At 41.7% G+C, this 27,249-nt stretch overlaps 1 protein-coding gene across 1 annotated transcript in view; it reads left to right on the forward strand.

Annotated features, from left to right (window-relative positions):
* PDE6C (phosphodiesterase 6C) overlaps window positions 1-27,249 on the forward strand; it is a 53,399-nt gene that overhangs the window by 12,056 nt on the left and 14,094 nt on the right. Inside the window, exons 6-15 of the mRNA XM_010974296.3 lie at window positions 603-667; window positions 771-837; window positions 6,173-6,220; window positions 10,295-10,444; window positions 11,028-11,171; window positions 12,473-12,541; window positions 16,641-16,787; window positions 17,030-17,137; window positions 17,732-17,841; window positions 21,425-21,512. Coding sequence (XP_010972598.1) covers window positions 603-667; window positions 771-837; window positions 6,173-6,220; window positions 10,295-10,444; window positions 11,028-11,171; window positions 12,473-12,541; window positions 16,641-16,787; window positions 17,030-17,137; window positions 17,732-17,841; window positions 21,425-21,512 — 996 coding nt within the window. The remainder of the gene's footprint in view (window positions 1-602; window positions 668-770; window positions 838-6,172; window positions 6,221-10,294; window positions 10,445-11,027; window positions 11,172-12,472; window positions 12,542-16,640; window positions 16,788-17,029; window positions 17,138-17,731; window positions 17,842-21,424; window positions 21,513-27,249) is intronic.

Genomic DNA, 27,249 nt, shown 5'->3' on the forward strand with positions numbered 1-27,249 from the left:
GACTGCAAGCTTCACAGGAAGCTTGTTTACTACCTTGTCCCCAGCACACAGCAAAGGAAAGGTATGGGATGGAATATTCGGGCTCTTCATCTGCCCAAAGAAGTAGAGAGACTAGTTCTCAAGTCTCTTCCAGTTTTGACAAAGTAGCCACCGAATCCTGTCTCTGAGACACCTGTTCAAATAAGCGAGTGCTGGAAGGGGGTAAGTGCTCACTGCACAGCTGGGCAGGGAAAACACTGAGGTTGAGAAATTCCATGACTTGTTCCACTGAAGTGATCAGTCAGGGATTTCTGGACAATAGAAAGAAATTAAAAGAAATTAATGGAAGGAAATTAAAAGAGAAACCAAGATCCCTCTAGAAGCTGTTTGGGTGAATTCAATGTTCTAAAATCAGTTCAACAGGCTTGTTGATAAGTGGCCAATAATATTTCTAGTCTTATTACAAGCTTGCATTAGGATATGAGTAGTTTAGTCATTTATATTGTGCAGAGAAATGTCGTTGGGAAATACAGCACTATTGAAATTTTAAAGTATAAGTTCATTAAGGGAAAGTGTTTTCTTTGGGAAGTAAGATTTTTCTCGTATTCTCTCTTTGCTCTTAGGAAGTCATCTTTTACAAAATCATCGATTACATTTTACATGGAAAAGAAGAGATCAAAGTCATTCCGTGAGTATTGTCATGAAACAGCTGCAGACGTTGCCCTTTTATTTCTGCACGTGGTGCATTTCTCTGTCTAGCGATGATTTTCTTTCTTCTAATCTTCCTCAAGGACCCCTCCCGCAGACCACTGGACGCTTGTTAGTGGGTTGCCAACATACGTTGCTGAAAATGGATTTGTAAGTTATTGAACAACTTTAAATCTTAAATAATGGTGGAGGAAACTTCTTAGCTAAGAGATCGGAACACTTGTAGAAAGCAAGAATCCCCCAGGTAAGGGTGAGGTGGCCACTTTGGCACAGGACATAGGAGAGAGGCATCCTGGCCGTCCAATGTAGGTGAACTAGAGACTCCTCAACTCTACAAGAAAATATTTGGTCGACATGTGAAGGATTGATCCATCTCCTAACTTCTTATTCTGCAGCCACACACAGTTCAGACATCCTTTGGCAGTTTGTGACTGTGAATCATGCTGGGTTTAATTTGATATCAAGTCCAGTTCCCTTGGTCAAGACTTTTGACACATGGAACATTACTGACAAAAAAGAAAAATGCATAAAGAAAGAACTTGCTAATTGCGGTGCAAAATGTAGTGAGTTGATAGAAGAAATGAAGATTTTTGCCCTGGGCTCTCAGGTGGGGCTGGGATGGGGTGCACATTTGGGCAGCTCTGGCTAAGAGAGGTCAGGGGTGGGAAGACAACAAGCAAGAGGTCTCTGGTAGGTCCCACAGGCCTCCAGGCCAGAGGACCAGGGTCCCCAGAGCTTTCCCACTTGGCCTCCACCTGGCTTTTCTTCTTTCTCACGGCTGCTTCTCTCCCTAGCTGGGTTTCTCCACTGTCTGTGTCAGATTTGGGGCAGCAAGATTACTCCCAGGAAGAACGTTCGATGCTTTCAACATTTTTTTATGTTGGCCATTTTCTTTCTTCCCCCTTCAAACCCAAGTTTCTAAAAAAAACCATTTTTTTACAGCATTTATTTGCAGAGTTGTTTTCCTTTGGCGTTGTCGTGATGTTTTTGTCAGTGTTCACGCATCTTCATTACAGAGTAAATGGGCACGTACGTTACAGTGACTGAAAGAGTCACCCAAGGGCCATAGGGAAAGTGAAATGAAATCTAGGTGGTCTAGTAAAAGTTTTCTCTTTTACTGTCACAAATTTGCCTCTGTTGACTGTGAAAATTTCTGGGTTCAGAATGGTAGCAGAGTAAGGAAAATTCTGTTGTGACTGCAAGGTAATCTATATACATAGGGATGTTTCGTTCTAGGGTTTTTAAACCCTGGACCTTGTTGGTGACTAAACCCTGGGCTTGGCTGGTGACAGGACTAGCTGGCCTCACAGCTGACATGATCTCTTTCCTCAGTTTAGAGACATGCCAAAGGGGAAGAAAAGAAAAAGAAGAGAGAAGCAATCTTACGTCTGTTAAGAATAAACAGCAATGTGTACTAACAAATGTCATATTTTCAAAATTGCTCCAGAATAATTGAAATCTTTTTAAATAGCATTGTCGACTTGGTAGTAATGACCAAAACATTCCAATTCATTCCTAACTGAATCCACAGATACCACAAAAATTTTCAGCCTCACCAAATAGCCAAATAGCTTGACCACTGCTCCCAGTCCTCAGTTTGCTGGCAGCCCATCTCCCAGGCCCCTATTTAGAACTTTTATCAAGTCCGATGCTCCCAAAGCTGCCACAGCCAGTATAAAGGAATGTGTGCCCCACTTTTTAAGCACCTCTTCTCTTCTAGATGTTTCCTAGATAAACATATTATTGTCCAAAAATGAATTTGGAGAAAGCTAACATATCAAAAGCCAACTCATTGAATGGTTCACTGCCATGTCATCAATTTACCATTTAACCAATTTGCCAAAGCCAATTCCCAAAGCTGAGGAGGAATTCCACCCCCCCCACCCCCCCACCCCGATTTTGGTTCTGTCACAGATTCACTGCATTTTCTTTACTGCTGCCTTTCAGATCTCAGCTCCTGCCCTTGGCCCCACCCTGGCTCTTATCCCTTCTGCTGGTAGCCCAAGACTGATGGCAAACCGGTGTAAATCTAGTTTAAGGTATTTCTCACCAAATTGCTCATCAGGCAAATTAGCATTCCCTGAGTGATTTTCAGAGACTAGAGCCATTTCCTGGGACTCCAGAACTGGGGTGAACATATATCCCATTTGGAGCATATGGGGTGAACATATATCCCAATGGAACAACCTCTATTTATGCCTGTTGTCCTCATGAGTTATTAATAGTCTTCCTTGTCACTCTCAAATGTGTCACCCTATACTATGTACTTGTAAGAGGCAGGATGCACTAAAAATATACTTTTTGTGTGTAGTACAGGATTTCTCACACTTGCCACTACTGACATTTGGGGCTAGATAATTCACTGTAGTGGGGGGCTGTCCTCTGCTTTGTAGGGTTTTTAGCAGCCTCCTTGCCCTCTACCCATTAGGTACCAGTAGCACCACCCTGCTTGTGGCAATCCAAAATGTCTCAGATATTTGCTAAGTGTCCCTGGAGGGTAAAATCACCCCTGGCTGAAACCCACTGGCCTAGAGGATATCAAACATTTCAGCAGACCCAGCCAGCCCAGTGCCATCCCTGGGGCCTCCTGTAATATGGGGGTGGGTTCTGGGGAAGAGAGCAAGAGGCTGTGACTCAGAAGCCCCAGGTGCAATGACCCAGGCCTGCCTTGGGCAAATCCCTTGACCAATCTGGGTATGTATGTATTTAATACTTTAATGTATTTTAATAGCAAACTTACAGGAACAGCACAGAAGACAGACAACATTAAAAATACATACTTGCAACTAGCTGTTCAGACCAAGGAGAGGAGGAAGCTAAGAGAAAGGCCTTTCTGCCCGGGGAAGGTGTGGCCGCAATCTTCTCTTCTCTTCTCTCCTCTCCTCTTCTCTCCTCTTCTCTTCTCTTCTCTTCTCTTCTCTTCTCTTCTCTTCTCTTCTCTTCTCTTCTCTTCTCTTCTCTTCTCTTCTCTCTTCTTTCTTTCTCTTTCTTTCTTTCTTTCTTTCTTTCTTTCTTTCTTTCTTTCTTTCTTTCTTTCTTTCTTTCTTTCTTTCTTTCTTTCTTTCCTCTTCCTTCCTTCCTTCCTTCCTTTTCTTTCCTTCTTTTCTTTCCTTCTTTCCTTTCCTTCTTTCCTTTCTTTCTTATGTGGGATCTGGGTGGAAGAAGATGGCTAAGGTGCAGGAAGAAAAAGCCAGACAGCCTTTTACGGTCACCAAGGTAAATATTCACTATGAGACATAGCTTTAATACCAAATTCAGAGGCTATTGCTCACAACCATAAGGAGAAGAAATCATTCCGTTTTTGGTAATTTTGAATTATCCTTAAATTGGCTCAAATCCACAAATGGGTCTTAATAAAAGGCTATTTCTTCCCACCAAAGTTATATAAGATTCTTTGAATCATAGCATTTTAAAGTTGGAAGGCATTTTCACAAGTAAGTTCAAGCTTTTCCTTTCAAAGATGAAGAAGTAGAAGCTCCAAGAGGTTGTGATGTTGTTCAAATTCGTGGACTGAAACTAGATGTGGGATGTCTGGGGAGGGTGCTGGTGGATCACCTCTCCCGGCGAGGGGTGGGGAAAGCCCTCATTTGTATCATTTGCCAGTTGCCATGTTGTTGCTCCACCGTGGGGATTTCAAGCTTCCAACAGTTTAACAACTTGCTCACCAAATTCCTGAAGATCGAATCATCGGGTGAGTAGGGAGGAGCAGGCTTCTACACCCACTACACTAACGCTGGGGCCCCTCTGGCACAAGAGAAGTGCTTTCTGAGAGTGGTTGAGCCATGTCAGCTATTTTTGTATTACTCTTACAAAGCAAGTGTGAAAATCTTGCAAAGTTTTTGTTATTAGATATAGCTTAGGAATTGAAGGATTCATTTGTGCTATGCATTAATTTTATGATCTAAATTGAGTAACATGAACTGATTGGCTGAGCATCCTTCAGGTGTGTTTTAAAGAGGCAAGAAGCAGTTTAGTTCTCTTTTTCTGACCTTTCCATCGACAATATCTGTTTTAGTCCAGACTTTTCAGGCCTCCAGAGAACATCTACAGTCGGGTCAAGGTCCTAGAGACCAAGCTTTTTACTCAATATCCAAAAATCCTCTCTCCCTCCCATCTCTTTATAGGTCAAATTGAGTCCAGCTTGGTTTGATCCTGTATTGAATGCTTCCAATTCTACAAATGTAGTTCTACAAACTAATTTTCGTTTTTAATGTCTAATGTTTTCAACTCTAAAAAGTCACTGAAGTCTGCTGTTTTGCATTCAGAGCTGGGATTTACTGGCTTAGTGAGAACACTGTGGGCATGTGTTCCCCTAAGTCCGGCGAGGCCCAGCTCGCCCGAAAGCCTGACTTTACTCTGTTAAAAAGGGTTTGTGAGAAAATTATCAAGGGAAAAGTTTGAAAAAGCTAAAAGGAAAAGTTTCAAGCAGTTTAGAGGAGTGTCAAAAATGTACAAATAATTAAGATTCAAATTGCAGGTCATTTTTATTATCCAGAAAATAGCATTGAAAGATTCTTGGAGGCCCCATCTCTTAAATAATTAGGTTAGGTCATAGTGAATATTTACCTTGGTGTCCCTAAACAGCTGTCTGCCTTTTGCTTCCTGCACCTTAGCCATCTTCTTCCACCCAGATACCATATTAGAAAAAAAAGAAAGAAAGGAAACAAAAGGAAAGAAAGAAGATTGCGGCCACACTTTCCCTGGGCAGAAAGGCCTTTCTCTTAGCTTCCTCTTCTTCTTGGTCTGAAGAGGTAGTTGCTTTCACTTTGGAAGAAGAATCCTTAGAGGCTGAGAGAGTAGGAAGGGTCAGAGATAGGACTAAATGTCATCCAATGACTTAATAGCAGAAGAGAAGCTAACTCTGTTACCCACCCAGGTCTCTTTAATCAATAGCAATTGGTAAGAGGCCAAAGGAGAAATTCAGGCAAGGCTTTATTGGGACTCGTGCTGCTGCAGGAGGGATGGAAAACAAGAAACAGGTGCCCTTGTTCGTTTGCTACAGGGTTGGGGTTGGGTGGGAGGGGCGAGCTGGTTCCTTAAACGGGGTGAGGAGAGGGGTGGGTCAGTGGGTGGGGCTGGAGGGGTGGCTTAGGTGGTGCCCTGTGCTGGGATCACGCCAGCACCCTGCTTTTGCTCCAGACGCCTCAGGAATGGCAGTGGCCTTTTTTGTATCTTACTGTAATTTGCCCCCAGCTAACCATGCAGGTAGTTATTTTTAGACCCCTAGAGCTGCTTTGTATTCTATTTCTCAAGGAGACGTTTGCTCAGATGCAAGCACTTGGGGGTAAAGGGTCCCAGGTCCCAGCCTGTCTCAGCTTCAGTGTGCTGTTAGCAAACTTGGCCTTGCTGAGGGCCCGGGGTGAGTGGTTTGCCTGCGAGCAGAGGAGAGCTAAGGAGGAAACCCTTGCCCCCGCGTTCTTTCTCATTCTGCTTTGTGGCTCCACCAGGTGATGTTTCAGCACTTTTGTCTCCTCTTGCTTTACAGATCTGTAACATGCTGAATGCCCCTGCTGATGAATACTTCACGTTTCAGGTAACTGCCCTCTGCCAGGCCTCACCAGACAGTTAGGGGAGGAAGGCCAGCTCTGCCCCTGCTCCGTCCCCAGAGTCGGCCTATGCTCAATGGTGACCAGGAGGCACTGGACGGGGCTTCTGTCCTGCTCACCCTGGCTAGCTAGGCTGGTGGCCACCAAGGGGCAGGTTCTTCAGGGAAGGAAGGAGGGGGGTGAGTGAAGGGGATGGGGTGGGGGTGGTCACCCCAGAATTTGATTGGGGGGAGGTCCTGCCATTTCTCCATCCTCTCCGACCCCTTGTCATCTAGTGCCTAAAACGTGCCTGGCACATCAGACGTGTTAAGTAAATGTTCTCTGTATGAATGATTAGCTGGATACATCCTCCCACCTGGATTCAGCCCTTTCCCGGTCCTTCCCTGCAGTTTATTGAAGCTGTTAACAGGGAGGAAAAAAAAAACCCTGCTTGTTGGGTTCTTGGGGCCTCTCTTGCTATCAGACTCTTGATTTTATCTTTCCTCCTCCAACATCCAGAGATCCTCCTCCCACCCCCTACCTACCTGACTGCAGGGGATGAACTGGCATTTGGCCTGGCAGCTTCTCCTTCTCTGCTTTCTGGCCCTTGCTGTACTGAGTCCTGTTTTAACAAATATCCAGTTGGAGCCCTGCCCCAGACAGGAGTAGAGAGTGCCCTCCCGGTGGGGACCACTAGCGTCTGTGTTCTAGTCCCTCACACAGACACCCCCCAGGGCCCCACCCCTGCCCACGTGGTGAAGCCAGCCTGGGGATGCGGGTGAGGGGTGCGCCCTCAGCAGAAATGGCCCAGGCCCAGCCCCAAGAAGCCTGCACACTTGCTCAGTTACAGGGCAGGTTTCCCCGGGCTCTGCCCGCTCGTCCCTCTGCTCACCGACATGGAAACATGCAGACTCCTTGTGCATTTGCTCCAGCTCCTCCCTCCTTGCAGCCAAAGGCTTAATCCTGACCCCTCTATGGCAGCTGGGTGCCAGGAAAGACCATAGGCAGGAAAAAGGGGACAAGGACTCTCTAAAGTGTCTGAACCTTAAAGTCAATGTCTAAACAGGGAGGGCAGGAGAACTGGCTGTGCTCTGAGGTTTAAGGGCCTGTGGCTTCCATGGGAGCAGCCCCACAGGGGCTCTGACAGCATATAAACCTCCAGCCCCTAGGAATTTCCCAGCTCCCCAAGAAACATCAGTGTGGTGCCCATAAAAACTTCGTTCTCAGGCCTCTGCCTGTGGGAAAGATGACCGTCCAATGGCGGCTGGGTTCAGAAATCAACTGTTAGCTCCAAGGCTACCCTTCCCACGGGCCGGGACACTAACACAGGCTAGTCCTGGGAGACGCCAGATGGTTCTGACCCCGCTGTTGGCCCTAGGAATCCCTTACAGCCCTGCATGCTTTTCTAGGACTGCACTGGGGTCTAAGACACTTTCCCCTCCTCTGTCTTAGCCCGGGCCCAGGACTGCATCTTGATGGGCTGTCAGCCTCCTCGGCTCCTGGCCCGTTTTCCTTGAGGGCATCAGCCCTGTGGATCATCCCAAGGACCCCTTCCCCACCCAGCCTCCACCCTCGAGGCCTTCCCATACTCTCTCCACCTGCTCACACCCTCCTCTATTCTCACCAGTCTTGCACCCTAGAAGTTTAATGGACAAACCAATGATTCATAGTGAACTACGGTCAGAGCAGACCTGATAAGCCAGTGGTTCTCAAACTACGTTCCTTGGGGGCATGGTGGATCAGCTTCCTGTTGCTGCTGTAACAAATGACCACTTAGTGTTTCAAAGCAGCACAGCTGAGTTACAGTTCTGGCGTCAGAAGTCCAAAATGGGCTAAATTCAAAGTCCTGGCAGGACTGAGTTCCTTTCTAAAGGATCTGGGAGAGACCCTGTCTCATCTTTTTCAGCTTCTGGAGGTGCCTGCATTTCTTGGCTCATGGCTCCCTTCCATCTTCAAAGCCAGCAGTTGCATCCCCCTGACCTTGATTCTGTTGTCATGTCTCCTCTGATTTTGACCCTGACTCTTTTCTACCTCTAAGGATCCTTGTAATCACATTAGGTCCACCTGGAAAATCCAGGATAATTTCCCTGTTTTAAGACCAGCTGATTAATAACCTCACGTCCATCTGCTGGCTTAATGCCTTTTTCCCGTGTGAAGTAACTTGTTCAGTTTCCAGGGATTAGGAACTAGACATTTTCAGGGTGCTCTTTGAAGTGGAGTGAGGGGCTCTTTCTTTAACACCAATTAAGGTGATCCTAATTCACAGGAAAAAGCACATAGAATTTCCTCATTTTTAAGTTTTTGTCCTACAACTTTTCTTAAATCTTCTTAAATCTTACCACTTTTCTGTCAATAAGCTCTACTTAATACCAAAATACATGAACATGAACAGGTAACAAATGAATATTTACTAAAAAAACGGAGGCAGTCAGAAAAGCTTATTTTGAAAGCTTTTAAAAAATACATACACGAGTGCTTATGGTTGTGAAGTTATTTTGCACAAAGTTAGTACAGTTTCTATTGATTTTTGTCTCTTGTCCATGTGACGAAATAAGTATATAAATACTTCACAGTATTTTCCAAAAATGAAGACTTTGACTGGTCTTCTTCCCAAAGCTTTGACCATGAGGACTTACGTGCTGAGGTTTGGTTTCTCTGCTTTTCATTCCAAGCCTGAAGACAAGCTCTTCAGTTAATAAGGCAGTTGTTTACTGAGCCCCCGTCATATACTCAGCACTGTCCAGTCACGTATGTGGAATTCAACTGTTTATGAAACAGCTCTTTGGTTAAGATTAAGAAATAGCCCCAAGTACAAAAATCAACAGTTCTGCAGCATTTGGAAATTATCTAAATGCTAAGCTGTATGGTCCAGGCTAGAAGTGATCATGAAACTCTGAAAGGGAAAAGTTCCACGTGGGTGAAAAAAGAGAAAGCTTCATGGGAGAGGTGAGACTTCACTTGAGTCTCTAATGATGAGTGAATAAGCAGGGGTGGGAGGGAGGAGTGTGGTGTGGTGAGTGCTTGGCTGCCGTTGCCTTGTTGCGCACTGTGCAGGGGCCAAGCCATGGCTCCTGGGCTTCAGAGGGCGTCAGAATTACCTGGGGGGCTTATCTAGGATGCATGCCCAGAGATGATGAAACAAGCTAAAAAGAAAAAAAAATCTGATCAGTTGATCGTTGGACTACACTTTGAGAAACACTCCTGAACTTCCGTGTCTGCATTCCCCACTAGACTGTTACCTGGAAGTTAGGGCCCGTGATTTATTTATCTTTGTACCCCCAGCAACTAGCCCCGATCCTGGCACATCACAGGGGCTTGACAGATATTTACTAAATAGAACCACACTACAGAACATAAAACGATCTTGATGGATCAGTCAGGAGGACAGAAACTACACTAGGTGTTTCAATAGAGAGAATTTAATATAAGCAATTAGCTAAACAGATGCTGGAGGACAGAAATAGTGAACAGGGAACACTGGGTAACACACAGGTAAGTACTTTCCATCCACAGAGCTGGTGGGGGTGGGGGTAGGCAAAGAGAAGAAGGTAGGGTTGTCCCAATACAGACGCTTGATTCTAGGACACTTAACCGAATGTACTAGAACACTTTTACGTCTGTACAGTCCTAGCCATGTTCTGACACAACATAGGAATTGTGCATTTAACACCCAAAGATTATTCTTTCTTTAAATTAAAAATAAGCCAAGTTGGGGGGTGGAGTTGGCTATAAAGGGGTAGTGCAAGGGAGCCTCATGGTGATGGATGAGGTCTTACTCGATTCTAGGAGAGTTTGCATGTCTCTACACATGTGATGACTTTGCATAGAAATACCCCTACACACCCCCACACATGCACAAATAAATACATGTAAATCTGGTGAAATCTGAATAAGCTCCGTGGAACATACCAGTGTGTGTTCCCTGGTTTTGACAGTATGCCATGGTTATGCAAGATGTTACCATTGAGAAAACTTGGTAAAGGGCACATGGGACTTCTCTGTACATTTCTTTTGCAACATCTTGTGAATCTATAATTATTTCAAAATAATTTAAATAAGCTCATGGTCTTTATTATTTGTAGAAGGGACCTGTAGATGAAACTGGTTGGGTCATCAAAAATGTCTTGTCCCTGCCTATTGTCAACAAGAAAGAAGACATCGTGGGGGTAGCCACCTTTTACAACAGGAAGGATGGAAAACCTTTTGATGAGTATGATGAGCACATTACTGAGGTAAGTGCCATTATGAAATAATGGAGATAGATGAAATTCAGGAAATAATAGAGGATGCATAATTTGTTCTGTAATGCTGTTTTTGAAAGGCAATTAAGACACGAGTCACACAGGGTTGTAGTCAAGATGTTGTCATTTTTTCCTGACTTCCGTAAACTGCACTGTTTTTTTGCCAAACTATGAACTTCTGGTTTAATCAAAATTCTTTCCAATACTAGGAAATTGGGGGGAAAATTTCTCTCTCCCTTCTCCCCACTCCCCTTCTATTTCCCCTCTTTCTTGCTATCACCCCCAGCCCTCTCTGATTTTCAGGTCATGCTTTATCCTACTGTTTGGTGTTTTTTTTTTTATAATTCCTCCCCTCTAATAAAGTATTCATGATACATGGAGCATTTTGAAAAGCAAGGGCTTAGTCGATTTTATTATCTGGGGCTGATTATTAGTGTGTTTTTTTTTCTTAGATTAAAACAAGGAATGGGTTGTTGATGGTGAAAGGGAGATTGATAGGAAAGCATGTAGATTGCTGTCTACAAATCAATTTTCCTTTAATTTTAGAGAATTGAATCACATTTATCCATTTCAGACTCTCACACAGTTTCTTGGATGGTCTCTTTTAAATACTGACACCTATGAGAAAATGAATAAGCTAGAAAACAGAAAGGACATAGCTCAGGAGATGCTCATGAACCACACCAAAGCTACTCCTGAAGAAATCAAGTCTATTCTGGTAAGTGAGGAATTCAGTTCTAGACAGTGTCTAACCAGCCCTTCTGGAATTCACCTAATTACCCAGAGGTCTGACAAATGACAATAAGTTTAGTCCTGGGCTAAGGAGGAGGAGACAAGAAAAGGAGGGTTGGGGAGAACCTGGGTGGCCCACAGTACACAGAGCCTTACTGAATTTCCAGGCTGCTTGGCTGGAATAGCACTTTGTTAAAAATAGCTCTGTAGGAGCTAGAGTAGTGAGGTCTAGATTGAGTTTTTTTAGCAAGGGAAAAAATACATCCAGGAAGGGAAACATATCAGTCAGCTCTTGCCATGTAATGAATGCTGCATAACAGCCATAATCTCTCAGTGGCATACAACAATGAGCATCTATGTGTCACTCTTGCATTTGTGGGTTGACCAGGCTTCAGCTGATCTTGTTTGGGCTGGACTCCAAGCTGTGAGTTTGGTTTGCTTTCTGTATCTCTCGTCCTTCTTGCCCAGCAGCTACCTGACAGATGTTCTTATGGTGACTACCGAAGTACAAAGATCAAGCCCATCTATGCAAGCTTGTTTCAATTCTTTACTCACATCTCATTCACTAAAATTCATGTTGGCCCAGATCAATATCATGGATGATGGGGGATCAAAAAGATATTTGCTGGGGGAGGGTATAGCCCAGTGGTAGAGTGCATGCCTAGCAGGCACAAGGTCCTGGGTTCAATTCCCAGTACCTCTATTAAAAAAAATTAACAAATAAATAAGCCTAAAAATACCATCCCTCAATTTAAAAAATTAAAAAAATATATTTGCTAATAGTGTTCTAATTACCACCCAATTAAGAGGAAATACCACACCCCATTATCTCTATTCCTTCTATTTCCCTTCCTTGGGTTTTTTTTCTTTTCTTTTCTTTTTGATGGTTTTTGGTTTTGCTGGGTGATTTGAGAAGAGAAATTTGATTTGTGAGTTTGAGATGTTGAAGATGAGAACGTCTGGGGAGAATGAAGGGAAGTTGCTATAAACTAATAGAGAAGCAGATGTAAGCCACTCATTTTTCTCCCCTACATGCAAACAACTCATGTCTTTTTTTTTTTTTTTTTTTTTTTTAAGACAGCTACTGTTACATTTTGGGGGAAAAGAGAAGTTACTTGTATTATTTTTGAGAGAAAATTCTACCTAATCAAGTGCTGTAGGTCTTTGTATCCAGAATGCATCTTTGTTATGGGCCTCACCATAGTGTAGTTTATTTTAACTGATTTTAAGAGCAGATAGAAATCGACTTCATAGGAAGTTCACACCTCCATTTCTCTTACATTTTAGAAATTTAAAGAAAAGTTAAATATAGATGCAATTGAAGACTGTGAAGAAAAACAACTTATCACAATTTTGGTAAGTGTTTTACTTCTATCCTTAATGCCTTTTAAATAAAACAGATTAGGAACTGCATTCTCATTTTTCAAGTAAGTGCTGAGTTTCCTCTTCTCTGGCACCTTTCAAAGCTAAGAAGAAAAGAGATTTCTTCTAAAGAGTGATTTTCTGGTTCCCTTCTTTCTTCCTCTTTGTCCCCTAAAGTCCGATACACAGAGGTAATTTAAAATTACCAAACGACTGCATAAGGGAACTCAGGCACACACTCTAGGAGAACATGGCCTGGTTTATTTTAATGGCTTTGTATTCCACCACGGCCTCCCCAGAAGACATGACAGAATTATAGCAGAACGTAGGCCCTTCTGGAGCCTGGAAGAATTCAGTTCTTTCCTATTGTTGCTGTAAGGCCATCCCTGTTATTTCTAGATGAAATAACTTCTCTTTCAGTCGTTAATCCTGTTTTGTTGTGTCTGCTTCTAACCCCATTCAAACCCGTTTTCTACAGTCTGCTGTTAAACCCATCCAGTAAGTTTTTAATTTCAGAGATTATCTTTTTCAGTTTTGGAATGCCTATTCTTTTTTTCAAAGATTCCAATTCTGTGCTGAAACTTTGCATTGTTTTATCTACTTTATCTCTCTTTTTGTCTATTTTCTTGAATTTGTTGATTCGTTGTGATTTTAAATTCTCCATCTCAATACCTGACTCACCTATAGGTCTGGTTCTCCTGTCTATTTTTTTGGCACTATATTTCTATTTTATTGAAGTATGGTTGATTTACAGTGCTGTGTTAGTTTCTGGTGTAACGCATAGTGATTCAGTCATATATATATATATACATTTTTTCATAATAGATTATTACAAGATATTGAAAATAGATCCCCATGCTATACCGTAGGACCTTGTTGTTCATCTATTTTATGTATAGTAGTTTGTATCTACTACTCTCAAACTCCTAATTTACTCCTCTTTCCCTTTGGTAACCATAAGTTTGTTTTCTATGTCTATAAGTCTTCTCTGCTTTATAAATAAGTTCATTGGTCTCATTTTTTTAAGATTCCACATATAAGTGATATGGAGTGATATTTGTCTTTCTCTGACTTAATTTAGTATGATAATCTCTAGGTCCATCCAGGTTACTGCAAATGGCATTATTTCATTCTTTTTTATGGCTGAGTAGTATTCCAGTGTGTGTGTGTATACATACCATACATGTACACACACACACACACACACACACACACACACACACACACACACACACACACACAACTTCTGTATCCAGTCATCTGTCAAAGGACATTTAGGTGCTTCCATGTCAAATCTATTGTCTCTTTTTACTCTTGAGTTTCAGTCATTTGATCATTTTAAAGCATGCTTCATCCATTTTTTAATTGAAACCAGAAATTGATAAAAACTTGTAGGGGCTCTGGGTGATCTTTCTATTAAGAGGGTCACATTTTCTTCTGATAGGTGAATAGAGTTGGTTTTAGATTCTGTTAGGAATGGTCAGTTTCCATGTTGCCTTTACTACTAGGGTAGAGCCCTTACCAAGAAATATCCAGAAGAGTGTGGCCCTTCTGGGATCCCAGCTGAAAGGCTGGGATATTTACCATGGCCCCTGGACCTTGAATTTCAGAGGTTTTAATACAATCTGATTACAATGGGAATAATACCACATTTATTTTCCTTATTAACCACCTCATCCTACTGTTTTACTCTGCTCCTTTCTAATCCGTTATATAAATGTTCTTTCTAAACTAAGACATACTGAGTATCTCACCTTCCCCATCCCATCTGTCATGGGCTCTGCCCTCTCGTCCTGGCCCTTGACTCTTCTCCCACAGAGCCAGGGACCTTGGACGCTCATCTGAGGGCCCCGCTCCCAGCCTGCAGAGTTTCATGTCACCTGGGGCTCTTCTACCATCTCTCACTCTTCTTGGCTCCACTCTGAGCACGTTCCCCTCACACCTGGCCCAGAAGACGACCTTTCCATCTCCTCATTTGCTCCCAGCAACACTCATCTTCTGGTAAAACAAAACTTTAATTGGCATCCATGATAGTTTGGACATTTTCTAGTTCTCTATTTAGAGGAGGAAGAGCCTTATATTGGAGAAGCAATAAGATGGGCCAAGAACCAATAGATTTACAAAAACAAAACGAAAAAACAACAGCCTGTTTTGAATGTAAAATATGCCCTAGGCTTGTCTCAAATCCTTGCTGCATAAGACTTAAGAACCCAAGAAACAAACAAGCATATATTTCAGATTCCACATTTGATCAGAACAGTAGGGCAGAGGTGAGCTCCAGCAGGGAGGCTCTGTGGCCTGGGGTACCCCACCCCACAGCCCGCAACTCTCCTCTTAGTCTGATTTGTAAACGGAGTGCTTATTTTCTGTCTCTCCCTGTGAGAACGTGTGTTTCAGGGCAGCGACATGTCTGCTTCCTTTGTTGCTTTGTCCATAATGCCCCAACACAGATAGAAACTGATAAATGTTTGTGGAATGAGTAAATACTAAACGAACAAATGAAAAAGGAAAGCCTTCATGGGTAAGGAATCTGAGAGGGCCTGGAGGGAGAGAGAAAGTGACGAGAAAGAGCAGTGGAGGACATGGAAGATTCTGTGAGAATTGGAGAAAGGAGTTCTGAGGAGTGTTACTAGGGGCCCTGAGTTGAATCCTATCTACTTGTCTTTGATGCAGACAAATAAAATTGCTACTGCTTTTTCATTAACACAACAAAGACAAAAATGCTACTGTTGTTCCCATTTCCCAGATGAGAGTATTGAGTCTTGTTCAGCCTAGGAGATGCAGCTAATCCCCAATCCAGAACTGATCACTAGTCTCCTGGCACCATTGCGCTGCAGGAAAAAGATCTCTGCCTAAATTGGCCAGTCTGAGAGTGGCCTTGGTGAGAAGGGGGCACAGGAGGACCAAGGAGCCCCCTGGAGAGAAGGGCAAGGGTGTGAGGGGTCAGCCCAGACTCTAGGGTTTGGAAACCAGAAACCATAATTGTACCGAAAGAGTCACGTACCATTTGGTGTGGAAATTTGTACAAATAGAGCATGAATTATCCCCTGGGAAACCTTGAGCTTACTAAGGCATGTGACCTTAGCACAGCATTAAGAATTTACAACAGACTCAGTAGATAAATACTCACTGAACTGAATTGCTCGTGCACGCTCACACAGCCCTTCCTACTTCTTTCCTCCCATGGAACTGTCTCCTCCCTGCCTGCCTCCAAATCAGCTGAATATACACCCCTCCAGAACCTCTCCTACTTTACTTCCCCCGGCCTGCCTGCAACTTCTCCCACAGCCCTGGCACTTGAAGCTGTGCTCTGTGAATATTCTAAGCTCTCACCTTTCACTGGTTTGTATTTTATAAACATTTCAATAGATTAAGTTCCTTAAGAACAAGGCCCATATTTTTACTTCCCAGGCCATGTCAATACTCATGTGCCTCATTTACTGTTTTCTCACCTAGTCCTAACTCCTAACAAGCGGCGGGTTAAATGTGATGTCTGCTAGTGTACCAGGACACTGCGGGGGCATGCATGCATGCTTGCATTCATTCATTCATTCAAGAAACATTCACCCAGCATCTCCATGGGTCAGGCACCACAGGTTCTGAGATACAACAGCAAGTAAAACAGACCCGACCCCATCGGTGTGGAGCCCACAGACTAGTAGGAAAGTGTCACTGAACAGGTAAAGAAAACACAATAGAATTGAATTAAGCTGTCATCTACTGTGCACTGAATATTTCTGGAATAGGGAAATAAGAGAAGTTGAGTATTGAAAATGGATTAGGCTGCTGCCACTAGACATTTTATTTTGCATCAGAGAAGGCAAATAGCCGCTGGGGGCTGATTTGGAATTGAATGCCATCACAAGTTTCTTAATATAGCCGAGCCTCAGTTTCACCATCTGGAAACTGGGGATAATTGTGCAGGTTTGTTGTGAGGATTATATGCATAACCCAGTACTGGGCATGGAGAGGCTCCGTGAATTGCATTTGATATCCTTTTATTGTAATTTTGTTTTATGCCCAGTGTTGAATGTGTGAGACTAAAGGGAAAAAAACGAATGTAATCTGGAATACTTCACGCTTGTTTCAACAGAAGGAGGATCTGCCAGACCCTCGGGCAGCAGACCTGTATGAATTCCGCTTCAGTGACTTCCCCATCACAGAGCATGGCCTGATTCAGTGCGGACTTCGGCTGTTTTTTGAAATAAATGTGGTGGAGAAATTCAAAGTACCCGTAGAGGTCAGGGGGGTATCTAATTTAAAAGACTGTGGGATTCTGTTGCTGCCCTCCACTAAAACTTCCTGTGGTTCAAAAGATTCACTTCAGTTTGGATTTTAAAGTATGATTAACTTCATCCATATATGGGCTTCAACCCTGTAAACAAGACCCAGCCTATCTTTTCAGATAAGCTTCTCACAGACCTTCTAACCTTTAGAATTCTTTTCCAAAGTCTGAGAGGTGGTGTCTTCTTTCGGTGGCAGGTCCTTACCAGATGGATGTACACGGTGAGAAAGGGGTACCGTTCCGTCACTTACCACAACTGGCGACACGGGTTCAATGTGGGGCAGACCATGTTCACGTTGCTGATGGTAGGTACCAGCGCCCTGAATCGGCGGAAACCCGCATGTCTTCCTCTTGAGCGTGGTGGGGAATAGGCCCAGTCCATTCTTTTATTTTTTCATTTTGAATAGTTAAAAAATTTTTATTATTATGTATTATTTTTTGGGTGGGTGGGGTAATTAGGTTTTTTTTATTTTATTCTTAGAGGAGATACTGGGGACTGAACCCAGGACCTCATGCATGCTAATCATGGGCTCTACCACTGAGCTATGCCCTCCCCCCTCAGTCCATTCTTTTACATCAGTAATTTTGGAATTCATGGACACAATCCCATAAACCCCCAAATCCCCTGGAGATGATCCCAAGGAATGTGGGTGGATTATCACTCTGACGTTCATGGACTTACACCCTTAAAGTTCAGTTATCTGCTGGCTTTGGAACTTCCCAGAATGAGCTACAGTCCTCAAGAACTAAAGTCAGCTTGCTCTAAAAACACAGCAGATCCCCTCTGGCAGGCAGGCCTCACTGCGCATGCTGTGGAGGTGTATTCATCCAAGTAAATATATACATACATATACATATATATATATATATATATATATATTTTTTTTTTTTTTTTTTAGACAGGAAGACTAAAGAAATACTACACGGATCTTGAAGCCTTTGCCATGCTTGCTGCTGCCTTCTGTCACGACATTGACCACAGAGGCACCAATAATTTGTATCAGATGAAGTAAGTGAACACATGGGGCCATGTGGACATGTCCTGGTGCCTCTGCCTTATTTGTAAATGCCTTCACTCCTTTATTCAACTTTGTTTCAGCACTGATTTTCGACTTAAACACCTGTACACACCTGGGTGACACTCCCCCGGCTCAAGCTGGAGAACGTTTCTTCCTGGGCTCACTACCACTCACATCCCTGGTCCTTGTTCTTCTGTCAGCTGACCTGGCATCTTCACATCATTGCTGTCTTTCTCTCTTGCCCGAGAAGGAAAGTGCAGTTATAAGGGTGCAGGTTCTCAGCTCCCGACTCTAGTTACCTGAGCACAGTGTACGTGGTTCTGGCAGCTCCAATAAGCTGCTGGGATCAAATGTGTCTTTTTGCACGATGACTTTTTTTGGTGGTGGGAGGGGAGGTAATTAGGCTTCTTTATTTAATGGAGGTACTGGGGATTGAACCCGGGGTCTTGTGCATGCTAGGCAGGCACTCTACCACTGAGCTATATCCTCCCCCAAAGATGATTCTTAATGAACATGTGTACCCTTACTGTGCTGGAGAAATTGCTCAGGAGTCTGCAAAGATACGGAGACCTTACATTGGCAAAAGCAGTCAACAAAAGGCTGACTCCGACTGAATCATTCTCACGCTAATGGTACTGGTCAGGCTCCTGTGCCGTGTAATCTGGCTTGACCTTGTGCCCTGGTCTGCTTACTCATCTCCAAAATGTCTGACCCCCCGTGGTTCTGGTTTCCACCCTTATCTCCCAGCTTTAGACTCTGCCCTCTGGCAACGCCCTAAAAACCTTGCCATTTTCAAATTTTTTGTTATTCCTTCAAGTACTTGTCTTCTCTTGGTTCGCTGCACTTTTCTAGCCAGTCTTTTATAGGTTTATAGATTTCTCTGATCTCTTTCACCCCTTTTTCTTGTTTAGTTTTTCAATTCTCTCATCTTTTAATTTCCTTTGCCCCCCATCTTGTCCCTGAAGAAATGCAGTTATCAGGGAAAAAAATCAGAGGAATTTTAGGATTTAGCTAATCTGCGCCCCCCCCTCCCCCCCCCCCCCCGCTGTGTTCCCTCCTGTGTCCTCTAGGCAGCATCTGCACTGGATTCTCCACAGTGGTTCACAAGGCAGGCCATTCTATTTGTATTTATTAAAAAAAATTTAAATAGCATTTTTTAATATTTCAAAATTGGTGCAACATTGTACTTATATTAAAAATATTGTGCTGTACACGTGAAAGATTTTGTTAAGAGGGTAGATCTCACGCTAAGTGTTCTTACCACAATAAAATATTTTTTAAAGCAAAAAAAAAATTGCCATTTAAGTACATACTCTATGAGCCAATGGGTAAGTTATTTTTTCATTTTTTGTCATCTGAAAATAAAATAGTCATGATTTCCATCAATATTCATTCAAGTTATTGATAAAATTGTGCATCAGGACAAAACCCATGGCAGAGTTCTGGGGCCAGGGACTAGAAACCTACCCCTGGGGCTGAAGACAGGTGATTAAGCCACACCTGTTGGGCTCTGCTGTCCAGTATTTGAATATTGAGTGACCATACTCAGTGTTCCAACTTGCACAGAACGTTTCTTGAAGCTGCTGCTCTGTTGCCTCGCTGAAATCCAGAGACATGCTGTCCCTGGCCTTCCTCTCTCACAAGCCTTATCATAAAAGGGTTCATAACAGCAATTCAGCATCATTTTCTCTTTCTGAACCTTCTCTGGAATGTCCTAGTGATTATTCTGTAAGTGCTCACAAATTCTGAAGCAGTTAAACTGTTTCAGATTAACATCAGTCTCCCTGTTCTGCATCTACAGATAGTACCGTTTTCTACTTCTTTTATTTTAGGGTAAATTTTACTTGTAGCTGATCTTCAGTCATCTTTACCACCTCAAAATTCCCCTGGGAATGCTGACAAGGGTCCCCCACCCCCATCCTCAAATTCCTTCAGGGAGCTGGGGTGCTACTCGCTGGGTTAACAGATGTGTGTGTGCATGTCTGTGTATAAAATAATCATTTTTTTTAACAGAACCATTTGTGAGACAGTTGCAAGCCTCATCACATGTCACCCCAAAGTATTTCAGTGTGTATTTCCTAAGGATAAGGGGGACATTTGCTTATATAAACACAATATGATGATCACCCTCAAGAGACTTAGTATTGGTACAATACTATTATCCAATATGGAATGTTTATTCCAATTTTTCCAGTTTTCTCAATAATGTCCTTTGTAGCTATCCTTTTTTCTCTTTGATTTGGGATCTAATCAAGGATCACAGTGCATTTTGTTGTCAAGTGTCTTTACTCCCCTTCAATCTGGGATTGTTCCTCAGCTTTTTGCTATCTTTCAGGATGTTGACATTTCTGAAGAGGCTAGATGAGTTGTTTTGCATCACATCCCTCAATGTGGATTTGTTTAGTTTTCTGATGACGATTCAGGGTACAGGTTTTTGGCAGGAATTCTACGTAGATGATGTGTCCTTTTCAATGCATTGCATCAGGAGGCTCATGTTATCACTTTGTTCCATTAGCTACAAGGTTAAGTTAAACTGTTTATGGACAATATCCAGCAGATGTCTTTATGTAAAGGTACATTTTCTCCTTTATATTAATACATCATCTGTGAGGTGTCATTCTGAGGCTGGTTGAATATCCAGCTCCCCAGCAGCCTTTCTTGACTGATGTTTTTCAACCTAAAGGAATTAAAGATACAACTCATTTCTGACTGGAATTGAGCTTTATTCATTTTTAAAAAATCTCCAGTGCTGACACATGTTAATAATTGAATTATGATCAATTATAATACTGATCACAGTCTGATTGTTCTCAAACTTGAGTATTTGGTTTACCAGATTGTTAGTGACCTGTTAATGACTCCTCTCCTTAAAGCTCTGTTCTTTCTGAAATTAAATGAAACTTCTCTGCCAAGGCTGCTACCCATATTTCTGATTTTTCTCACTTGCTTGAAATTATAAGAAAGTCTTCAAATTATCCATGTAGACCTTTAACGTCAGCTTCTCTCCACCTTTTCACCTTTTTATTTTCAATGTCACTTCCCCTTCCTCAATCAGGAAGAACTACAGAAAGACATGTTACTGAAGACCCCACTTATATAAAGCTGTGACCTCACCATTAACAATAGGGAAATTTAAATTGATGTCACTGTCTTGGAGGAGGAAAGAAATGTTAACTCTATAATCATTTTCATTTTGGCTTCTGATAATTCTTAAATACTTTCTATGCAAATAATCTATGGGCTTCAACAAGTTTGCTCCATGTTCTATGAGTCATAGTCACCACCATAAGCTCCAGGGAACTAAAAGATTTTAGGAGCATAGGATGAACCAAACTTCCTAGTTTAAACAAGTCGATCACTTTATGCATACAACAAATTAGGGTGTTTTTTTAAAAGCATATTCTCATATTCTAAATCTAAAAATTCTTTTCCAATATGTTACTTTTGACTGTTTCACAGGCATTAGGGGAGAGGGGAAAAGGAAAAAAAATCCTCAGATTGTAAAGATTCTGTATCGTGTGACCTAAGGTGTACTCTTTAAATAGCTAAAATGCTGGCTTGTCCTTGCCCTAGGTCCACATCTCCACTAGCAAGGCTTCACGGATCTTCCATCTTGGAGAGGCACCACCTGGAGTACAGTAAGACTCTGCTACAGGATGAGGTATGTGAGTCTCTCTCCAGGGCAGCTCACAAGCTCTGGATCAAAGCACTAACCCACAGAGATTGCTAAGAAAGAGGAGGGCCTTGAGTGATGGCAGTCAACAGTGTAAACTCTTATTGAAGTCAACTATAGAAATTGCTGTGTTGCAACAGTTTTTGAACAACCAAGTTGGAAGTAGCTGAGAGAGAGGAGAAAAGAGCCATGGAAAGTCCCAGAATCTCTGTGGGTCTGTGGAGAAAGAAAGTTTATGATGCGTGAAAAGGAGGTTACACAGCCAGAGATTTTCTTATTAGTAGGGCACGCACTGTAAGGCAGTGACCATATATGAGAAAGTCAAGCTTTGGTAGTTGGAGGTAGGCGTGAAATCAGGATGTAAGACAGATGGGACATCTGCCATTCGAGAGGCGCTGAGTGATGCTCCTGGGAGCTCAAGAGGGAGATGTCCCCTTGAGTGGGCGGGGCACAGGTGAGAAGGGGGCGTGACCAGGAAGCTTTTCACAAGAAGTGGCTGATCTTGGTTTTGTTTTTTGTTTTTTGTTTTTTCAGTTGAAGTATAGTCAGTTTACAGTGTTGTCAGTTTCTGGTGTGCAGCATAATGTTTCAGTCATACATATACATGCATATATTCCTCTTCATATTCTTCAGCTTGGTCTTCACTTTGATTTATACAGTATCATGTACGACTAACATCCCACAGAAGGCGGTCTTTCTTCCTTTTACCGATTTTATTTAAGGGGTATATAGGCTTGTAGGAAGAGTTGTGAATATAGTTACACCTTTAAAAAAAATCTCTTGAGAAAATTCTAACTCAAAAACAATTCAAGTGAGTCATTGTTAGATTGAGGAGAACACTGTGTTGTCACAGCGGAGAACCTGTCCGGAATCACACAAGCTCATTAGGATAAATAAGCCCTCTGGAGAGGAGAGCTTTTTTCAGTTTTGATAATAATCTTTTATTATAAGGCTCAGGGGAGGGAGTACACAGAAATATGTCTAAGTTTAGAGATAATAGTACATTCTTCCAGGTAATGAAAAGCCAAGTGGGAAAACTTGTAAGACAGAGAGAGCAGGCAGAAAGTGGAACCAAAAAAAAAAACCACCAAAAACCCTGACTTGAGTGTTTTTAATAGCCGGTGATTGATGCGGTGTCCAGACAGGGCAACCCAGAGCAGCTGGGTCAGAATCGTCCATTTCTTGGGGCAGGGGGTGGAGGTGGGTAGCAGACTGTTTAAAAAAAAAACAAAAAACAAACACATTCTGGGTTTCATTCTTAAACTCCTTGGGGTTTGGGTCCTGGAATCTGCATCTTTAATAAGATTTTTTCCTAATTCTCATGTACAGTGGGATTTATACTATAAAAATGATGATAATATCTGTTCTATGAGAATTACAAAGAGTAGAACGGAAAGTAATTCGGGAAGATACGAGTAAATTGTTATCACTCAATTTGTTATGAGTCTTTGTTTTACTGGTTGGGAGAGTCCTCTATTTTGGAGTATGAATTTTCTATGCATTTCCACTGATCACATACACTACAGGCAAGTAGTATCAAAACATAATTCATGGTTTAGTTTTACATTTACCTACTGAAGCAGAGTAAGTTTTAAAAACTAGAGCCAAATGTTTAAATGCTTAAATTTGAAAGGCTCCTAGTAGAATATATATTTTTCCTTTCTGGAATTTGAGAGTTTATAATAGAGTTGTTGTTTCCCATCTTAATTTTTAAAAATGCTGTTTACTTTGCAGCCTGAGCTGGTTTTGATGGCTATGTAAAGGCTTATTCTTTCTAAAAAGGAATACGGCATCTTAGTAATCCACGCCACCTCGGTGAGGACCTGTCTACAGTGCTATTTGACCTGCTAATTGCTTACTTTTAAGGGTTGTAAATAGAGTCACTAGGCAAGGAAGACAATCACAGGGCATTTTATGAGCAGGCACATTGAACGCTGGAAAAAGAAGAAATTTTAACCATCAGATGTTCTTTTCACATTTTGGGGAGACAATGCAGTAATTTATTTATTTAATAAAAATATTTAGACTTAAAAACTTAAATTTTTTTAAAAATAAGGGAAATCTTTAGGGTTTAAGTAGCAATTTTCTTTTTGTGGGCATTACTCATTTTGTATATTAACAGGCTTTGAACTAAGATATCTTTATGTCCCAGTAGAGTTGGATTCCCTACTTTGAGGATTAGAACCATCTATATTTGAAACTAGTCAGAAATCTGCCCTTTAACCTAATGAATAGGTGGAAAAGCATTGTTGGCCAAATTTGTCAGGGTATAAACTTTAATGCTATAATGTGCTGTAAAAATGACAAAATTGCTCAGATCAATAACAACGCATTTATTATTCAAAATACTTCTTTGTGAAGTCTATGATAATCTTATTTATGCTTTTTTGTACAAACCCCATTTTTTAAAAAATTGAAGCACAGTCAGTTACAGTGTGTCCATCTCTGGTGTACAGCACAATGTTGCAGTCTTGCATATACAAACATAGTCACCATCTTAATACAAAGAAGGAATGAAGAAGAAATAAATATCTGATGTGGGGTCACCAGCAAGCCACAAACCTATCGGCAGTCTTCTCTGATGGGTGTCGCACAACCACGTTGGAGACTAGGGCTGCTGGCGCTGGCTCTGGCCTCGCCTCACCTGAGAGCCCTTGTCAGAATGCATTCGAGTCACTTCTACCTATTTTGGTGTGCTACACCGAATGTATATTTTTATTGCCATTTTAATGGCAAAGGAAGGACAGAGATGGCCTGTTAATGGCAGAGGGAGAGCAAAACTAGACTCTGAGCAGGTGAAGCCAGCTGAGCCAGTGGGGGCCCAGCAGGAGCGGGGCTGGGATGAGGCCTCCTCTCTTGTTCTGAGCACCTGTCTGTACATGGCATTTCTAGTACAAAGCTTAGGAGAACAAATAGGATGTTAACATGCTTATCTATATTTTAAATTGATGACAGTAGTGGTTGCAGAAATTACACATGCCCACTATAAGAATTCAAGCAATAGGAAATATTCCAAAGATACATATAAAAAAAAAATCACTCCAAATCCTACCGCTCAGAAATAAACATTTCATTAACATTTGATGACCTTCACTGCAGACGCCCTGTGACTATATACAGGCAGGATGGAGAGAAACAATTTTATAAAAATGAGATCTTACTCTCCAAGTTATCATATTTTGTCAATTATGTTTTTTTAAATTAAGTTTATTGAAGTATAATGTGGGTACAATAAACTACATCCCTTTAATGTATAATTCCTAAAAATTCTGTGAATAATTCATAAAAATTCTATGAATTCTATTCATACAGCTGGGAAACCACCACACTCAAGATACAGAACACTTCTGTCTTCCCAAATGATTCCTCGTGCCCCTGGCAGTCTATATGTCCCTCTCCCCTCCCAGCTTTAAGCTGCCACTGAAATGTTTTTAGCTGCTATAAATTAGTTTGATTCTTCTAGATTTTATATAAATGCAGTCATACAATATTTACTCTCTAGTGCCAGCTTCTTTCATGCAGAATAATAATTTTGTGACTTCTTGCTATTGAGTGAATCAGCAGTGATTCATTCCTTTTTGTTGCTGAGTGGTATTCTATTTACCTGAAGTAAAAATATTTAATTTTACTCAAATTTAACAGAAGAAAGTTTTTTAATAGAAGGAATTGCAGAACTTCAGAGAATTGTGTCTTTACCCAAGAGATATTAGTTCTTAAATAGAACTCTAAAATCAACAGATGGCTATGGGAAGTTATGAAAAACTACAACATTTTCCATAAGCATTTAGATGTTTGATTTTAGACTATGTGTTAACTTTACAGCATCTTTGAACTCCCTGTGTGAAACATGACACAGTTAGAATACTTACACTGCTTCCCACATCTCCACCTCTGTTTTGTAAGGTATTTACTATCATTAGTGCTTCTTTACTGTTACCAGTATTCATAAAATTCACATTTTGCTGTATAATTTACACCATTTTTTTTTAAACCATAACACCTGTTGCACGACTAATTGTGGAAATTCCTGAGATGAACTGGGTACCGCAGCAGCGGCTCTCTTGGGTCTAGGTTTTGTTCCTCCACGGAATCCACGCCTGAATCTTCAGTGTACAGTCTGTAGGAGCCGCCTTCGGCCGCGGCTGTCCAGTTACACTTTCTCTTCTGCTTGGCAGGGTGACCGCATTTGCCACAGGCCGGCTTCTGAAGAGGGGAGGCCTCAGAGCCTCAGTGAGTGTCTCATTGCGATACTTCCTGAAAGACAATGTTCCTTTGTCGTCTCTTCTGTGGCCGAGACCAAAGAGGCACAGTTGGTTGTTCTTAATTCTGCTTTTAAACGGGCCTGATACTTAACCTCAGTCCCTTCACCATGCTTGTCCATTCCCGTGTATGTTATTTTGACTCGTACCTTGATTAGCTAGATTTGTGTCATCTGGTAATTTTCCCCAGAGAGTCTAAGCTAAGTACATGCCCAAGAAGATGTGTTTGTTACATTTATTTTTGAAGGTCAGTTTGGCAGGATATAACGTTCTGGGTCACACTTCCTTTTTCTCCTGTGTCTTCTGGCATTAAACATTGTCCTGAGAGATATAAACGGCCAATCTGACTTTCTCCCCTGCATGTGACTTGATTTTTCTGCCTAGACACTTATGATCTTTAATTCTTCATATTTTAGTACCTTTGTCTGAATGTCTAGGTGGTGACCATTCTGCATCTATTTTTTTCCTTGCTATCAGTTACACTTATGATCCATACAACTTTTTTTTTTTAATTTTGGGAAAGTTTCTTTTTTCATTATATCTTTGAGTATTTTTCTAATATATTGGGAATACCAATGATGATATATTGAGTCTTCTTGCCATTTATTGCTGTTATGTTCTTTATATATTTATATATATTTTTTCATTTTGTTTTAATTTTCCTCAAGACTGTGGACTTTGCCCTTGTTGTATGTCAGCTGCTTATTCTATTTGAGTAGGTTTAATGTGGATTTTATCAATTATACTGCTTTTATATTCAGTTCCATCTGTTTCATTCTACTACTGGTGCTGCTAGTTCTTTTTTTTTTTTTTTTCAATTACAAGTAGTTTATTGGAAGGTGCAAGGAACATGGGTAGGAGAGGAAGATGTGATGCAGGGAAGGCAAGGCAGCCTTTGAAGTGGATGCTGTTGAGCCGGCTACCAGAGAGCACAATTGGTGCTTAATACAGTGAGGAAATCCTAGAATATAGTCAGAATGGCAAAGGTCAAGGGAGCTGAGGTATCACTACTTCCACACCTGTCAGTCATTGACTGAAGGGTGCCTCTGGGGAATGTTAACTCTCTGGTACTTCCTGACACCTGTGTCTATGGGCAAAGTGGGTGCTACAACCCTCCAAAAAGATGCAACTGTGTATCTGGAGAAAACTCTTATTTGAAAGATACATGCACCCCAATGTTTATAGCAGCACTATTTACAGTAGCCAAGACATGGAAGCAACCTAAGTGTCCATTGACAGATGATTGGATAAAGATATAGTGTGTGTGTGTGTGTGTGTGTGTGTGTGTATACACATACACAGGAACACTATTCAGCCATAAAAAAGAATGAAATAATGCCATTTGCAGCAACATGGATGGACCTAGAGATTATCATACTACGCAAAGTAAGTCAAAAAAAGATAAATATATCACTTATATGTGAAATCTAAAATAAGACACAAGTGAACTTATTTACAAAACAGAA

The sequence above is a fragment of the Camelus dromedarius genome, chromosome 8 (assembly GCF_036321535.1).
Source record: "Camelus dromedarius isolate mCamDro1 chromosome 8, mCamDro1.pat, whole genome shotgun sequence".
NCBI lineage: Eukaryota > Metazoa > Chordata > Mammalia > Artiodactyla > Camelidae > Camelus > Camelus dromedarius.